This window comes from Aplysia californica, unplaced genomic scaffold (genome assembly GCF_000002075.1).
Source record: "Aplysia californica isolate F4 #8 unplaced genomic scaffold, AplCal3.0 scaffold00322, whole genome shotgun sequence".
Lineage (NCBI taxonomy): Eukaryota > Metazoa > Mollusca > Gastropoda > Aplysiida > Aplysiidae > Aplysia > Aplysia californica.
In genome coordinates, this window is record NW_004797592.1 from 430,002 (window position 1) to 449,338 (window position 19,337).

The 19,337-nt window shown below is 40.0% G+C and overlaps 1 protein-coding gene across 1 annotated transcript in view; it reads right to left on the reverse strand.

Annotated features, from left to right (window-relative positions):
• Positions 1 to 305: 305 nt before the first annotated feature.
• LOC101860828 (ionotropic receptor 25a) overlaps positions 306 to 19,337 on the reverse strand; it is a gene marked incomplete in the record, with an annotated part of 56,225 nt that continues 37,193 nt past the window's right edge. Inside the window, 9 exon segments of the mRNA XM_013084850.2 lie at positions 306 to 3,310; positions 8,932 to 9,171; positions 9,935 to 10,132; positions 10,455 to 10,587; positions 11,457 to 11,641; positions 12,458 to 12,593; positions 13,872 to 13,985; positions 16,206 to 16,309; positions 17,785 to 18,023. Coding sequence (XP_012940304.1) covers positions 3,277 to 3,310; positions 8,932 to 9,171; positions 9,935 to 10,132; positions 10,455 to 10,587; positions 11,457 to 11,641; positions 12,458 to 12,593; positions 13,872 to 13,985; positions 16,206 to 16,309; positions 17,785 to 18,023 — 1,383 coding nt within the window.

Sequence of the window (19,337 nt, forward strand, 5' to 3'; positions counted from 1 at the left end):
ACAGTGCCATTATGAGAATGATAATAAAAATATTTCTATCTATGTTTTCTGGGAAAACGACAGCAGGTTTTCTTCGATTTCTAAAATTAAGCACAGTTACTTTTGAGCGCCACATCCTGAATCTTTTAGTAAGTTTTCTCGAACACTTCGGCGACTGGGATACATTCCATTTCTGCTTCTGACTTTTCAGTGAACTCGTCTGTCAATACTGTGATCTGATATATTTTTTAAGAGCTCAAAAAGATATCCAATCAATATTACCACAAGCGTTTAATAGTGTAAATACATATACACAAAACAAAACGTGCCTTTTGTTCTTTTATTATAAAATCAAAACATGATGATCATGATCACAGAAAACGATTTTGCACATGATTCTGACTTTAGCGTAACAACAGATGGGGGATAACTAAAAACAAAGTGGGGATGGGGGGGGGTAGGTAGAAGAAACATACGAAAGAGAGTGTGGGCGAGATGGTGATTGCGCTTGGGGTGATGCTGGTAAAAACCTTTACGAGTGCTTGCTTCCTTCTCATTCCTTTGAATTCAAGTCCTTCCAGAACTCGTATCTTGTTCTTCTGTTGTATCACGCCTCCTCAGAATAATTGTGCTGCTTCAATTTTGCCATTTGGGAAAACACTGGCTTTGTGGGATATCTCCAAGCAGAAAAAAAGCACAGTTGAACCTACTCTAACGACCACTTGTGCAAGACAATCACCTAAAAAAACAAACACTTCCTACTTCCCCAATTGAGTGCTTTTAATTTAAATATCAGAATGACACTGTCCAACACGACCACCTTTCACATTTTTCTCATCGATAATGGGTGGCCGTCTTGAACAATTCCGACCGTATCTATTAACTTTCAAATACGTTTCGAGAATTACTTTAAATGACTTTCATGAGGCAATCATTCATGACAGAGCTATAACTGCACTTTATTCGAATTGAAAGAATTTGCGCTGTCAATGGAAATTGAGTTAGAACAATTCTCGACATAAAATGAAGAGTGCATTCATGAAAAATAAAAAAGGAATAGATATCTGGATTTTGTATTCAAACGTTTACAGATGTGTTGATATAATTCCGAACTTTATGTCTTACATACTTTACAAACCAAATAAAAATTATACGTCTTATGTCAGCTTCCTTGAAAACAGAGCGGAAAACTACACTGTTTGTTATCTTAAAGAGTAAAAAGACAACAGCGTCTTGAAATTTATATTCTTATAAATACAGGAAACTCTGGCTTGCTCTTTCAAGATAACTTTAGAAACAGGACATTTCTTACCAGAGGATTAATTTTGTGTATCGAAAATTGTTCAACTGTACAGTCCGCAGTACTCAGTTTCATCTCGCACTGCGTCTACACATGAATACACACACACGGGCAGTAAGTATTTCGGAAAAAGAGCAAGCTCAATAAATAGAAACGAGGTACGTATAGTGAAAAAAAGCCAACAAATGGCATCCATTAACCACTCGTATCTTTTCATATCCAGTAAACGTTCAGCGAATGACATTAGTATGGAACAGATAAAATGTACGAAAAATATGTTCTTGCAATTGTATTCTTATTTTGTGCGGATTTATACTGTAAAAACCCCAAAACAAAACAAAAAACAAAACAAAACCCGGAACCAATATTGATCAGCCGGAGACAATAAAATCTCATAGACCAGTGTCTTCAGATTACTTCGAGAGATACAGGAACAGTCTACAGCAACAACATCAACAACTTGACCGTGACAACCATAGCTAAGGAGAATGAAAAAAAAGCAACATTATCAACGACAAAAACAATGGGAATTATAGAAGGATAGAAGGATAGGTAAACAATTCCAGGAACAATTACAGCAGCAGCAGCAGCAACAACAACAACAACAAAAACAACAATAACAACAACAATAACAACACCACAAAAACAACAGCAACAGCAACAACACAAGAAACTTCTGCACAGACAAAAATGAGAACAGAAACAACGATGTCATTACCAACAACTATAAAAACAATAGAAATTCCAACAACAGTTACAGCTAAAACAACTAAATGGACGAGACTAACATTTTGAACAATCAAACATCACATACGGCTATGGAATGTTCAAGAACTAGCTTAATATGTGCGATAAGAATAAAGCACTTATGTCAACAGACTCAACATTATGAAAACCTTATAGTCTGCTCGGTTTCCTTTGTAAGAGACAAAACAAAAAATGGCTGGCGAGATTTTCTGTTCGTCAGCCACCAATTCGTACGAAAACACGTGAAGACGACAGAGGAAAACTAGCGATGTCCCATTTTTTCCACTAAATGACAATTAAAATTCTTAGAAGACTTTGTGTTTTGCTGTTGAAACATTTTTTAGCGGTTATTTCATTTTAGTACGTCATGATTGGTTTGTACGGCGGAGATCTGTGGAAAAGGGCTATGGTTTGGAGATCACTAGTTTTCCCGCTGAAGTCTTTATGTATGACATAGAGCAAGGTATGGAAAAATCAAAATGAACACTTCAGAGAAGAAATGCAATGTTTTCAAATGTTGCTACAAATCGAGTTTGGTAAGATTCAATATACACAAAACAAATCTTGCTCAAAGTGCATTTGCAGATGCCTGTCGTTACCAAAGCATGTCTTGGAGGGGTTACTTATGACGATACTGCTAAGATATTCTCAACGAGAAAGATGCATTTTTTTTTTACAATACATGCATTTGTACGCACATATTGTGATGTCTATGTCTCCTATAATTAAGCAAAGTGAGTGCATTTGCCCTCCTCCCTCTTCCCCCAAATAAAAACGATTATAACTAATTATAAATTATATACCCTCATAGACGCAAATAGCATCATTTGGGAGACGGGCTGCCTCTATCCCGCCTGTTAGGTGATAACTGGGCTATGTGAAATTTCAGAGAAAAGATTGTAATAGTCTATGTGAAAAGGGCCCTTAAGCACATAAAACGTTAAGCACGTTAATTTTAAGTTACTTCAAAACGCATGTTTCTACATCTCTCCGAACAATAATATGCAATGGCAACGGCTTGTAACAATAATTACCTAATGCCTAGAGCAAAAGGATTTGGTTATTTGGTATTGGGGTTGTATGGGAACACAAACAATGGTTTTATTGTATGATACTAAGAGAGCCATCGCAAACACGCCAGGAACGCCGTCACGATTCACAGTCGGATCCAGCTCAAACTGCCCTCTGTGTCACCGTGCTGGGAGTAAAACACTAGCGTGCCGTCTTCACGAGGTGCTTCATCAGAGGTTTCAAAACCACTCCGTGTGTGTCCGTTCGATGATTCTGAGAAGACATTACATACATGTGATCAGCGATGGTAAATGATGCCGACTTACTAGAAACTGCAGCAAGAACAGAACCTTACAGATGGACAGACGCCGTTATTGTGATCAACAAACACTCCAACACTGCCAACAAAAAGGTCAACTGAAACATAGACCATCACCACTAATGACACCCTCATCATATCTGTTATCACCTTTCCTCATATCTAACTCCCCAGTATGACAACCACAGCAACCACCATAGTGTTATCAAAGTCATCATAATAAGAATGATTGCAAACAAGTACAATAACAACAACAATAATAACATCAATAATAGCAACACCGTCACTGCCACACCATCACCAAGTTCAAAGAAAAGATGAAAAAAAAAAAGAAACCCGACAAGAAAATGAAGAGAAAGAAAATCCTTCACAAGACCCCCCCCTCCCCCCGAAGAAAGACAATAAAAACAGAACCCCCCACAGTAAAGATACATGTACTCAGAAGTGCAATACGAAACACAACAGATTCAGCACACCAGGAAGCCAGCCAAGACAGCCGAAAGCACACGCAAGAGGCAGAGAAAACGGCATATAAAGAACAGTGCTATTGATAATGAAAAGATACTGATATTTCAGAGCCCGTTTACAAGTTCCAACTTGGAAAGAACTCTTAAAAAGCTAAAATCCTAACAATAACGATAAATAATAAATAGCATCTGTTTAAAACATATCCCTGCTCAACAGCAAGCTCTTCACGCTTTACAATCCATTATTACCTTAACAGACCCAAGACCATTCTTAGCTTCTTGGGAAACATACAGTGCAGGTGCCTGATTATGCACTCAAAAACTAACAAACTGACAAGATCTTTTCCTGTCTAGCCCGCTAGCACTACCCTGTCCCACCTGGATCAAGTGAGGATATTTAGTGATAAGTGCCCTTTTCAAGGACACAATATCGGGCACCTGAATAGGTTCGAACCCAAGATATCTAGGTAGCAAGCCCATCAGCCTAACCACTTGACCTCCGACAAAATGAAATACACTAAACGAGAAGAATATCGCAGTTTCAGATATTGAAAAGCGAAAAGCTTTAGAAAATGGAAATACAATAATATTTCTTAGTCACACCCAAGCAAAAGAATTGGAAACGAAGGGAAAGGAAAGAACAAACAGTAAATAAAAATATTAAATCGTTAGTCATAACACTGAAGATTGATAAACCAGATTTATGACAACTAGAAGTACATTTTAGGAATTCACACTCCTCCCCCTCCCCACCCGTTTTGGATCCTTAGTTAATTAAAAAAAATTGTTCTTAATCAACCCTTTTGGAATTACAAAGCACGTACACGCATGTGTGCATTAGTGTAAGTGCGTGTGTGTGTATATGTGTGTATATGTGAGTATGTGTGTATGTGTGTGTATGTGTGTGTGTGTGTGTGTGTGTGTGTGTGTGTGTGTGTGTGTGTGTGTGTATGTGTGTGTGTGAGTGTTGTCTTGCAATATAACCTAGCAAGTTATTGTTTTTCGTCAATGAGTTATTTTATTTGAAAAGGCAGGATAAGCATAATTTACAGTAGTGCAGTTTGCACTAATTCTGCTACTTGGTGGACTAGCGTGTTATTCTACGATTCATTCATCTATTTTCTAAAAAGCGTTATTAAACAAAAACATTTCCATTGATTTATGCCGACACAAACTATTTCCTATAAATTACAGCAGTTTAGAAGTTTATTCGAAGGAAGAAGCTATTCTTTAAAATCGGAGATTGTTTCCTCTCAGAGAGAGAGAGAGAGAGAGAGAGAGAGAGAGAGAGAGAGAAAGAGAGAGAGAGAGAGGGAGAGAGAGAGAGAGAGAGAGAGAGAGAGAGAGAGAGAGAGAGAGAGAGAGAAACTATACATGTATAAAACTTTTAACAGACATAAAACGATACTTTTAACTTCTGTTTTAAACTAAACGTCGACAATTACGATTTGGAAATAATTTACAACCAACAAGGCAGTATATTCATTTTGGAAATCCCAGTTCAAAACGAGAGAAGGAGCACACACCAGAATGGAGAGAAAAATACAAAGTTAGAAATAAGAAAACACTCGTTGCTTGAACGTACTCAAAGCCAAAGCATACCGGAGACCTACCATGCAGAAACGTATTGCCGAGGCCATTTGTTTGGCAACTGAAATAATGGAAATACAAACCAAAGAAGGTGTAAATCTGCGAACGTAAGATAGGGAAGACCTAGAACCAGTGAGGATCATCAAAGAGTTTGAAAAGCGGGCTAAAACGCAATAGTAATAGAATAATATAAACAAATATTAAAATTTAAAATTTAACATGACTGATTTTGTTACGAAAACGTAGCGAGCGTTGGGGTTTAGAGACCGTTTTCGAAGCCAATCCTAATTGTTTTTACTGACGAATGGATTTCTGTCTTGAACAAGTCTTGAACAAGGATGGATGTGGAATTTTGCCTGTGCAGTCGGCAATAAATGCCGGTTCTTCATCGACATTAGGCCTAAGTGTCTCTTGACGTGTGAAACTCCAAGATAGTAGTCCTCATCCGAGAAATCTCGATCCCACTTGCCCTGTGATTATGGGCGTGCATACGTTTAATAAAAACGTTAAAGTTATGCCAAGATAAAACCATCAAGTACTCCCAGGGAAAGCTGTGTGAGTGAATACATCAGAGAACTTAGTTTGGTGTTTCTGGTTACGATTCATCGGTTTGTAAGGTGACGTCCATTGGATCCTGATTGGTTCTTTCATTAAAATCTGAGAAGGTATTGGGATCTAATGTCTGCAGGCCGCTGGGGTCGTGTATTCATAATCCTTTTAGTTTCCTTGACCTTGACGACGTAGTAAAAATTGCTTTTTAAAGGACTTAGGATAACATAATTCAAAGAAGTTTAACATTTTAGCGTGAAAGAGGCTGCTGCAAAAGAATATAAGAGCTCAAAGAAACATCATAAATATGTCTGACCAGTCATTAACACACTTGACGTCGGGGTGACGATCTGTGCGCCTCATTACCAAGGTAGAAAGTTGCATTCTTTTCTCGTTTTCCAGTAGAGCTGGGCGAAGAATCAATTCCAGAACAGATTCCCGCGATTAGTGCTACCCAAAGAAAAATTTCGATTCCTTTTTTACATTAACCAATGGTTACAGTTACTCTATTCTCTGTTTCAACCTTTTTTTGTTTTGTTTACAAATTCATTTTTGAAAAAAAAGTTGGTGCTTCGCAGTTTTCCGAAATCAAGGTAATCCTGAACTTGTTCGGAGTCAACCAGGTATCCACCGGGAGAAATCAGTTATTGGGTTCAGAGTCCATTTCCTCGATTCCTAGCTTTCAATAATCGGGAAGCTAACTGCTCACCACTATTTTCCTGTCGGCTCCAAAGCTATATTTTATTCATTTGTCCATCCTTAACGGCCTCTCTGCATGTCTCGTTCCTATTTCGTGGGGAAGGGGCTGATGTGAGTAGTGACGGACAAGGAGGTGAATACAGAGTACTTACTTACTTTAACTTTTTAAAAACTTTTTCATCCTATGTTGCCGTTAAGCGTCGAGGGGAGATGCAGTTTTCTATGGTAGGCCAGCTCAGCAGCTCTTTCAGTTGTGATGTTATGTTTTCTTAGGGTTTCCTTGACACCCTCGATCCACCTTTTGCGTGGCCTTCCTCTTCCTTTATAGCCTGAGTGCTTGGTGTTGTAGGCTCTCAAGGCTGGCTGGTCAGGTGACATACGTAACAGGTGGCCAAACCATTCTTTCCTCTGTCTTTCTATGTAACGCAGGCAGGACTCAGTGCCGATAGCTGCTCTTACTTCTTCATTTCTCTGCCCGTCTCGTCTTGTGATGCTAAGGGTTTTGCGGAGACATTTCATTTCGCATGCGGTGATTTTGCTTTCGTGGGTTTTGCTTAAGGTCCAGGTCTGGCACTGATAACATAATGTTGGTATGAATATTGAGGTGAGATTGAGGTGAGATGAATTTGACATTGGTCGTCTGCGAACAGAAATCCATTTAGGCATTCTGGGCTTTGGTTTCCTTCTTGCGTTATTGTGTTCATATATATCATAAACAGGAGGGGAGATAGAACGCATCCCTGTCGTACTCCAGATCTTACTTTGAACCAGTCTGTATTTCCTTCCTTCGTTCTTACTGAGCTTCTGCTGTTGGTATATAGAGCTCTGACATTATCTAACAATTGTCCTCTGACGCCATACTTTTTGAGTGTCTTCCAGAGTTTTGCATGGTTTACTCTGTCAAAAGCCTTCTCTTGATCTATAAAGACGATGTTGGATTCTTTGTTGTGTTCTATTGTTTTCTCGCATATCTGTCCTAATGCGAATACGGCATCCATGCATCCTCTTCTCTTTCGGGAATCCAAACTGAGCTTTGCTCAGATTTCTCTCTACAATATTTCTTATGCGCTGCTCTAGTATCTTTGCATACATTTTTCCTGAGTGGTTTAATAATGAGATGCCTCTATATGTTGTGCAGTCGCATTTGTTGCCCTTTTCTCCCATAATGGTACCAATGTGTCTTTCTGCCAGTCTTCTAGGCATTTTCTTTGTTCCCAGGCTCTGTTGAAAATACACCTTAGCCACAGTATACCAGTGTTTCCACAAGCTCTTATGGCTTCCGCTGTGATGTCATCTGGTCCTGGGGCTTTGTTCTTGGGCTGGCCTTGAGTGCCTTTTCTATTTCACTGGGAAGTATTGGTGGATCTGTTCGATCCCCATAGGATGGTTGGAACTCTACTTGTTGTCCGTGGCAAGCGTCTGGGTTGAGCAGTTCTCGGAAGTAATTTCCCCATCTTTTCTTGATTGCATGTTTGCCGAGAATGGCGTTTCCCTCTTTATCATTTATAATCCATGTCGGGTTGTAGAATACAGAGTATCTTATTTAAATGTGAAAACTTAGAGGTATGTTCCTTCTAAGTCTTCATAACGATTTGATAGTCCAAATCTGTTGATGGCGAAAAATACTCTTTGAGCTTTTGTAAAACAAAACCCCAATAGCTCTTTCCAACACATACAACACCTGAAGGCCCCCCCGACACACACAAATAAGAAGCAAACGAGTAAAATAAAAACAAAACAGCAGCCCCCAAACAAAACAACAAAAGCTTTAAAAAAAGAAAAAGAAACAGGAAAAGAAAAACATAAAGAACAGAAAATAACGAAAAAACAAAAACAAAACAACAGAAACAAAAAGAAACAGACGTTTGTGTCCATTTCAAGAAAAAATGTACGTTGTAAATACAAGCTACAAGAAAGATAAAAAAAAGCTGAATATTATTCCCCTCTTTCATGAGAAAACAAATTTCACATATTATTCTGTCTCTGTTAAAAGGGGTAAGTTGGTTCAGAGAACGTATAATTTGGTATACTATGAAACGTAAAAAGAAGAAACAGCTGTCGAAATGTAGAATACTGACCTCTTGAACTGAACAGTGGGTAAGTGAGTACACTGAATACATAAGAATGGCTTAAAATCTAATAACCCCACCCCCCCTCTAAAAAAAACAAAAAAAAAACAAAACCCAATGCTAAGCCAGAAAAAAACACCCCCCCCACTACACAAAAGGAAAAATATATTACTTGAAAATAGAATTCCTCCTCCCACATACCTGTCAGAGGTAAAGCCTGAGTCCAGCCCGCCCCCGTTGAGCTCAAAGCCTGTGTTCACAAAGCCAGAGTCCAGGCCCCCGGTCTCCAGCTTGTTGTTCCTCTGGTTCTCTTTGCTCATCTGACTGTCCGAGGCCAACACACTGGTGGCCGTGCCAGACGTCGTCAGCTGACCTTGGCTGTTGGTGTCTTTGCTCCGACCGTTGTACATCTTACTCAAAGTCTTCCGTTCAGGACGAAGTCTGTTACAGAAGGAAGGATGAAAATGGAGACACGGAGAATTGACACCCCGGTTTAAACCTCTAGGGAGATAGGCATGCTGGGGTAGGGTATAATAATGTGCCGTAATATGATAGAGTGCAATGATGAGTTGCGTAATGTGTCTATATTTTTGTATGTAATTAACGGCCTACATAACATGAAGAGATCATTACAAAGGCGGACGACTGGATGAAGTGATAACCTGTTGGTCTTAATTTTGGATTAGCAGTAGCGATGTCAACTACAGAACGGCAAAATCTTAAACAAGAACAATAGCAATAACAAGAAGAATAGTAACAAGAAGAGCACCGATCTCTTAAACACGTACTCCACAACAGAGTCATCACCCATCAATAACACACTCCCCCTAAAAAAAGCAAAAGCAAAAATTACAGCAAAAACAAACAGTCACAACAAAAATAATCCATTAACAGCACCTGATTGTAATCTGCTCCGCCCTACCTGTACCAAATCATTTGATGCTTCACGAATAAGAAAAGCGGAAACCAAGTGAGAGGCCCACAAGCTGCGTTCATCCACAAGTGGAAGTGTAGCCTTTAATTCTTCATAGTGTGGTATACTTATCTCTGTTAGAATTGGTCTCATAGGCCTCAGCAGAAGCCACAAGTCATCGTAACCTTTAATTCTTCAGATTCTCCTATTTCGCTCAAGTAATAATATCATTCTCCTTTGCAGATGTATTGTTCATGGTCAGACATTGACGGACGAGCTTTTATCATTTACCTGTACCAGTAGCACTCAAAAGCCAGTGTGATGAGGGAGAGGCCAGACCCGATCACAATGACGAGGAAGACGCCGCCAATGTTACGGATGCTGATTCCATCGGTCTCGTTCTCCAGTTTAGGACACTCCTTCTCATCTTCCTTCCACCATTTTGTCTTCATCTCCTCCAAGGCCCGCTGGTTGATAAGTTTCAGAATACTGCCAGGAATTAAATTTTTAAAATGTTTTAGAAAGCGTTTTATGGCACTTGCAACACAACAAGGTCATATAAGTGCCGAAAATTTGAGGTGTTACAAGAGACTAACTTACTAACTAATCAACTAACAGTGATTATTTTCTGACTGTCTGACTGACTGGCTGACTGACTGACTGACTAACTCAATAATTAACTAGCCCGACTGACTGACTGACAGACTTACTGCTGACTTACTGACTGACAGACAGATAGACAGACTGACTGAATGACTGACTAACTAATTACTATGCAACCAGCATAGTCCTGTGAGTCAGCCCCACTCACATGTTGGAGAGCTGACTCCGGAGTGGAGAACCTTCCTGCACGGCCAATGCGTAAGGTTTTCTGGAGAATTCCTCTCCGACCTGCCACAGGTCACAGTTGATCAGCGTCTGGTACTTGTTGGTCGTAGCATCAGCTGGGGGAGCGTGGGGGTGCGGGGGGGGGGGGCATTTTGAATTAAATGTTTCCGTTTTTATATTTCTAAAATAATAATATGAGATGAGATTAACTTACAATTTGTCAATTAACTTGAGTTATTTAATTTTACAAAATGTAAGGCATACAGATATGTTGCTTGTTTTTGTGGAAAAAAAAACATCGATTTATTTGAATGCCATCAACACCTATGTCGTGCGCAAATGCTACCATAGCAGTATTCTCTTAAAATATAAATTTAAACAGTTTGTACGTGTAGTTGACGGCATTTGCCAACAGCTGCTTTAACAAAACAAAAAAAATCCGTTTGCCTGACACCACAACAAATGAACAACTTTGAGAACAAAGAAATAAACAGAATATAGACATAGAAATCAGAAAAAGTGGGGTTGGATTGGACAAACCTTGAAAAACCTGAAAAGAATTTACCACTAAGCCTCAAGATAGAATCCCAAAGGGAAGAGAAAGAAAGGAAGGCCTTAAATTATTTGGAAGAGGGGCTTGAATTCGGACCTGAAGGACATGGGATATAGCTGCAGCTGAACAGAGGTTGGGACTATAACTTATAAGCCCAGAACAGAAGTAAATGGAGGGCTCTTGATGATAGCCTTTAATAATAATTAATAATGAATAAATAGCATTTGTAAAACACATATCCCCGCTCTTCACAATATACTATTTCCCTAGCAGACCACAGAACACTTAGAGACATTCTCAGCATTCAGGGAAGCATACACTGCAAGCAGCTGATTAAGTGTTCAAACACTAACAAACTGACAAGATCTTTAATCCGACATGGGATGAGAAAGGGCGATGGGGATGATGATAATTCTTTGTATCTTTATTTACAAATAAAAGCGAAATCCTCGTTCAGAACGCGATGAACTGCTTCTGTCTTGTTGGAGGGAAAATGTGAGTCCTGCATGGTCTGCCAGAGCTTCGTGTACTTGTCGCTCACGGGGTAGTCCCACACGGCCAGTTGGGCACGTTCTACCGCGGCAAGGTTGTCGTTCAGACTCATGTTTTTCCAGATTCTGGAAGGAAAAAGCACACCACGGAACTGTATTCACGACACACACACACACACACATACACACACACAGACACACACATACACACACACACACACACACACACACACACACACACACACACAAACACACACACATATATATATATATATATATATATATATGCGGGTGTGTGTTCCTATATCTATCTATCTATCTATCTATCTATCTATCTATCTATCTATCTATCTATCTATCTATCTATCTATCTATCTATCTATCTATATATTACGTACATGTAGGCAATAGGCGTGTCAGTAGGTCGGTTAGGTTGAGCAGGTTGCTAAGTCAGGCGGTAGGTAAGTAAGTAGGTAGGAAGGTAGGTGAGTAGGTAGACAGGTAGGTAAATAGGGGAGAAGGTAGGATAACCAAAATCACCAAGAGATTACAAGTTATAAGATAGACGTTAAAAAAAAATTTGAGCAGAATTGAGAACTGGGACATACTTTTTATGGTTCCGACATCCTTATGACATCTCGTATTATGCTTGATTGAGGTGTGGGGAACAGTGGTTCGAATCCTAATCTTAAGTATTTATTTGTAAAATAATTTTCAAGGATCCCTTCCCCTTTTAATCATCAAGAATCTTCTGGACAAAGAATTGTATTGAAGGTCTTGTATCTTATTCCATGTGCCCTTAAAAAGGTAAACCCCCCGATGCTCCAGGTGTTGTCAACTCAGCGTCACCATCCAGTGCCTTGCCGACTGGCGTGGGCGATCATGGACCTCCACTTCACTCTGCCATGCGTTGCAGCAATGGTGTCGTTGTCAACTACTCACTCGTAAAAGCGGTGCTCGATGTGCGCCATTCTCTTGAAGTAGATCATCGCCGTGCTCCCGTTCATTGGGGCGTACTGCACTTTAAACTGTTCCGACAGGTCATCCAATGACTCAATGGGAGTTTCCAAACGCGATACTGCCCATAGGAAGAGGAACAGAAAGTAAGTAGAAACATAAAAAAATGAAGGAAAATAATAATGACAATAATAAATAAATTATAATAAAAAGCATTAAAATGTGTATAGCGCACACCCCCGCAGGACAGCAAGCTCTATGCGCTTTACATTGTATTTTTACCCCAGCAGACCATGTAACATTCAGAAACATTCCCGGCTTCCCTGGAAGCATACAGTGCAAGCAGCCGATTAAGCGTAACCACTAACAAACTGACAAGATCTTTAGCTGTCTGTATCTGGGTACCCATTCTCACTTGGATGAAGTGAGAAAAAATGCGTATAAAGTGCTTTTCACAAGGACACAATGTCGGATCACTGGCGAGATTCGAACCGATACTGCAGCTACAACCCCGAGAAACCTACGGACACACGCACACAAACACATACAAACACACACACACACACACACACACACACACACACACACACACACACACACACACACACACACACACACACACGTTGCGTGGGGAGCAAGGTTTGGCTGCATTTTGGGAGTTGTGAAATACATACACCTACTACAGAAGTATGGGAATGCAACCACCTTGATTGAAGAATAGATCCATGAAGATCTTTTTTAAAATGGGTACATTGTTTTTCGCACTATCCTACAGGGTCTGCCATTGTGCCCTTTTTCATTCCTCTCACCTCACGGATTCGATGACCGCTCTTTATTTGAGCAGATTTCTGTGAAAATTGTGAAATGGCAGTGGTTTAACGCCTCTATCAACACTATTAGTTTATTTAAGAGGCGGGACCTCTGAGTTAAATGTCCATCTCCGAAACGACCATGCCAAACGGGAAGTTCGCGTAAAGTGTCTTTCCCAAGAACACAACGTCGGACCGAGCTGACGCTCGGAAACCGGAACCAGCAATCTCACGAACACGGGTCTGGTAGCCTAACCACAAGGTCACCGACACTACTTCAGATTTCTGTTGACGACTTCGTGGACAAAGCGACTGGAGAGTTTAAATTATTATTTATAAAGGAGAAAAATTCTAACAAAGTATTTTAGTCCTTTCAACAAAATCTCTATTCATCAGATGCAATGGCCCATCACTTTTCTTAGTATTATTACACACTGTTCAGGCAGTTATGAAGAAAACCGAAAAAACAATATAAAACAGTACTATTACAACATTATTTCGAAAACGCCCCCCCCCCCCCTCCCCCAATCCTGAAAATAAAACAAGACAAGAAGAAAATTAAATTTATGTCTTGTAATCATCGTCATTACCTGTGAGAAAAGCAGCGAGGTTGGCGGTGTAGGTGGCGATGATTATGAAGCCAAACAACCACCAAGTGGCTGCAATGAGCCGGCCGGACAAGGCCTTGGGAGTTTCTCCACCACCTGCAAAGAAAACAAACCGCCACTTCTTTCTCACAAGTAGTTGACTCATGGTAAGACTCCTCCTTTTTATTGATTACCATGAGGAGGTTTGGTTTATAATAGTGTGCATACATAGGTACAGACTTGAATACATACAACAGTATTAATTCATTAACGTTTCTTAGAGTCACAAGATTACATTCATACAGACATTCAACATGCTATTGCTGGTCGCAACTATGTAGAATCTTGTTTTTGAGCGAGGGTTGTCGTGTCGTGTTCAAAGCCATACCCCAGTGACAGCCCATTTAAACACCGTGTCAATGACAAATGCTCGGCATTATTGTGAACCTGACTTGAGCACACTGACTACTTGCCCCCCCCTCCCCACTTTTTGAGGAGGAGTCAACAAACGTGGGACACATCTCGCAGAAACCTTGGTGATATTGAAATATGTACATTTAAGATTCGTTCAAACGATCCAATGATGAGCCTAGTTTTTTGCTCAAACATTCAACTGTCTGCCGCCTATCAGACAACACAAGTTTCTTGATTTTCAACAGATTCTCTTATGTTGTTGCTGTCTCTAGGCGACCATCACGGTGGTAATCTTAAAAGCACACGAATCCGCATTTGAATTTTTAACACCAAAATTTTATCACAACATAGGATGGGCAATCAGTTCAATATACGGCATGCATCTCCGTAAAAATCTCTTGTAGCAAAAAAACCCAACAACAAACAACTTCATTACTGCCCTGTGCTCAATTTTCTCCATTTTTATGTTGAAACTGGAGAACAACATACCCCCATTCACTTACAGAGCGCTGGTGTCAAAAAAAGTTATTGCTAATTCCCCCAAATTTACATGCATTTTAGAAAGATAATTTTTGGTTTTCACCCCAAATTTCAGCTTTCTACCTGTATTCCTTCATGGTCAGGTAAAAAACTTTTGGTATGCCCCTCGTAGATAGATATATAGATAGAATGATTGATAGTAGGAAGATAGTTGGAAGGTAGGTAGGCAGGTAGAAAAGTGGATAGGTGTACACAGGATGATAGTAAACGGTTGTTCAGAGAAACAGGCAGAAATGGGAAACATGCGTACAAAGGTAAACAATTATTCAGAATGCAAAAATTCATACATCGATATTATGATTATGGCCCTTTTAGACACAGTTGCTATGTTTATATACTCCTTGGTACTCCACCCAGGAGTCTCCTTTCTTTCAGTCAAATCCAAAACAAATCTGAGAAGTGGAAGTCTCCACATAGGACTAGTTATTAAAAGATGAACTGGCATGTAATCAAACACCATCTGTATCAAAGAACATAGAAATATAAATATGTGCGTGATATATATATATATATATATATATATATATATATATATATATATATATATATATATATATATATATATATGTGTGTGTGTGTGTGTGTGTGTGTGTGTGTGTGTGTGTGTGTGTGTGTGTGTGTGTGTGTGAGAGAGAGTGAGTGAGTGAGTGTGTGTGTGTGTGTGTGTGTGTGTGTGTGTGTGTGTGTGTGTGTGTGTGTGTGTGTGTGTGTGTGTGTGAAAAAGAGAGAGAAACAGAGAGAGAGAGAGAGAGAGAGAGAGAGAGAAGGAAGAGAGAAAGTTAGAGACAGATAGATAGATAGATAGATAGATAGATAGATAGATAGAGAGAGGGGGGGGAGCAACGAACAGTGCAAATGAAGGGAAGGCAATAGCAATACTGATGACTGGACGGAATAAGAAGCAATCTTGAAAGACGTAGCAAGCCTCTTGGACTAAATGATGATCATCACTATCGTCGTCGTCCTCCTCCTTTCCTCCTCCCCCTCCTCTATCTCTTCATCCCCCTCCCCATCCTCTTCCTCCTTCTCATCATCGTCGTCGTCGTTGTTTAAAAAGCAGAGTAGGTGGGTAGAGTCTTGACTGATTTGTAGACAAAAATGTGTACGAAAATGTTTAACACTGGTTTATTAAATCGGCTGGACGTTTCGCCACGTACGCTTCCTCAGGTAGGAGCAATTGAGAGTAAGGCAAATGTAGCGCTGTATTAGTATTAAGGAGAAAGGCGTAACAAAGAAGGTCATGTACGTAGTTATCAGGCAAGACGGAAGCGACTCAGTGGGAGCCAGGTCATCATCATCATCATCATCATCATCATCATCATCATCATCATCATCATCATCATCAGACAGACAGACATACATAAAGACAGACAGATTTCTCACCTTGTGGAGTCAAGGACATCATACAGAACCAGACTCCCTCTTTGAGTGTAAATACCCTGGGCTCGGAGCCACTGCTCTTCCACTGGTTTTTCCTGTTCTGGTAACTGTGGAAAAAGACGTTGTGAGAGCCGTGCTCTTTCATTTAAGTTTAAGCATAACCAAAAATATAATTTTATTTTCATACGTCTTCTCCTTTGCACAAAACAAATTTTACCGAGTGTAAATCTGTCATTTTCAACAAGTGTAAGGGTCAGATTCACTAACTGAAGGTATTTTTGGTATGAAATAATGTTTACCATTTACTTAGCACATAGCCATCAAATTTGTAGCTTATTGGTCATTGCTGCCAGTATCATTATGGAGATAGCCAACAATCCTAAATGATGTTTATACGAAAAAGACACGCTTCCAGTCGGCAGACAGTCGACACACTCGAACATCACCCTTCAGTAAAATAGTGTTTACGTTCACTGACATTTTAAAGTCGAACATGCTATTTCTCAAAAAAGATTTCTTAGTATTTTCATCCAATCTACACCGAAGAGCTCTCGCGGTCTAGAAGTCACAGTTTCACATCTCGTTTAGTAGGTCCGGGGTTCCAAACTTGACAGCCTTGGAAAATTTTCTTCCCTAAAATGTTCTTTCACCCCCTTTCCTGCCATGTTTTGCCGTCTGCTTTGGTATCCATTTTATGCCCCCCCTCTTTCCTTTTGCCCCCTTCTCAGGCTTTCTGACTCTTTCTGCTGCCTTTCTACAGTAACTGCTACTCATTGGCTCCTTCTTACTGCTGCCTTTCAGCCATACCCTTGATCTTATGGTAGATAAGATCTAACACATAGCCTTTTCAGATAAGGGCCATAAATCTCGGAGGTCACGTGTGCAAGTTGTGCACGTTAAAGATCCCTTGATGGTCCTAAAATCGACAAGAATAGCTTCGGCTGCCATCCGGGCAAAATTCAAAAATCTTTTCCATACTGAAAATGTATGACTTTATGCAGTTGCGAGCTTCGTAAAACGCTTACCAATACAAAACACATCTACATAGGACGTACCGTTAGCTCAGTTGGCTTCATGCTGGACTACAGAACGGCCCATTTAAGACTCTTAACCCATTTGACTCAGCTTTCTCTGGTATAGACGTTAAATTTGGGGTCCTCGCTTTGGATTAAAGTACAAAGTTGAAAAGGGCATTTAAGCTAACCATTTCGCAAATTTAACTCTACATCGTTCAAGGACAGTGGATTAAAAGTCTCGGGCACACTTTACTTTGAGATGGGAGCATTAGACTAAAAACAATCATTAGTACAATGTTACAATATCATTGTCTTCGGAAAGGTCTACATTGTGATAGACCTGGAATCATTATGGGTCATAAAAAATACACCACGTTTTAAGATAAACACGTTCTGAACTAGGTATTGCTAAGTGGGAAAGAAGTTTTATTAACGAGAGCAGTACTGCTACATGTTTTATGTAGCTGCACTGATCTCTTCTCAGTTTTGAATTCCCACGGCCCTGTGTCGGGTGCTTACAATTTAGGCCAGAGTAATACAGACAGAGAACTTGACGAATACGTTACCTGAAAGGGCTGAGCTTATCGAAGACACAGATGAGAATGCTGAAGAGGAAGAAGGCGCCGATGATACATCCCCACACCTCTTCGTCCAACACGTTGAGAAACTTGACTAGGGAGTAATCGAATCGAGGTTTCCTCATCAGAATGGTCAGCCCGACCAGATCGTAGTAAGGAACTGTGAAATCGATGACGTTCTCTCTTTCAGCCATTACGGATATGGGACCGACAGCAATATCAGCTTTCTGAAAAATACCATGATATAGTCACAGTTCAGGGGTAAGATATAGGGCAATGGAGGGGGGATAAAGATACTATACACAACAAGAAGATTTGCTCTCTGAATCCTAAACTGTCCACGGGCAATAAAATAATAGATATCACCATGCGTGTTGTTAAAATCATTTTTTTTTCGTTTTTCAAATGGAAGCTGTTTCCGAACAATCTTGTATTTCTACTCTTCGTCTAGGGGATAGGTTACCCGAAAAAAGCAGCACTATTACAGACGTCGTCACTCGCTTTTGGAAGATGTTTATCTTTGTGCTTCAAAAAGAGCAGTGAACTATCTTATAGAGTGGTTACTTTGACGAGGACCAGGTTTCGAATCCATTACAGAACCCCAACGTCTTTTCCGACAATGCAAGTATGTCTAACTCGTACAATGCAGAACGAAAAGTTAGAAAACAAAGTCTGCATCTTCCTGCTCATTTTTTTCTCGACGTTCCTGGCAGTCGTGTCTTTCCGATTTATTTATCTTGCACTCTTTTGTCTACGCGATCATCAGTTTCAGTGTTTGACGTTACCCATTCTTCGTGATGCCAAAATGTAGTGATGCTAACTTTCAACGAGATATGTTACTTTCCCCGAAATCCAATTTCTGAGTGACCAAGAAACTAGAAGGTCTAGTATATTTTGGAAGATGGAAAATCTTGGGACCAAACTAGAGTCAACTTGCCAGCACGGCTTCTCCAGCTTTTCATATTTTGCAAAATTGAGAATTAGCTTAGTTGGCATCATCTTTTAGTAAAGTGCAAAAGGTTGTGATTAAAATCCAAGGCTGCATGGTCTCGTACTTGTGTTCTTTAAAACGTTTTCAAGACTTTTTACAAATTTGCTTCTCTCCCGTGGGAGAAGGGCGTTGCATTTTTAATTCCGGTAGTGCTGCCATTGGATACAGTAATATATAACAATGAAAATAGGGGGGGATGTGATCAGATAATAGTCTCCGATACCTATTTACTTAGATCTCAGCAGCGCTTTACCTGCACTACTGGGTCAACATTATACTTTCCTACAGGAACAATTGATTGACGTTAGGCCCAAGAACAAAAACGTACACACACACACACACACACACACACACACACACACACACACACACACACACACACACTCACACACACACAAATCGTGTTTTCAAAGAGCGATAATCATGTGCAAGTCTGATGTCCTTTTTTTCTAAGAGGGCTCGGAATCGGAGAGTAAGGTAAGTCATTAACCACAATTCTTTTTCCGACTAATTGGCGCTAATGAAGCAGAGGAAACATATACTGGCAATG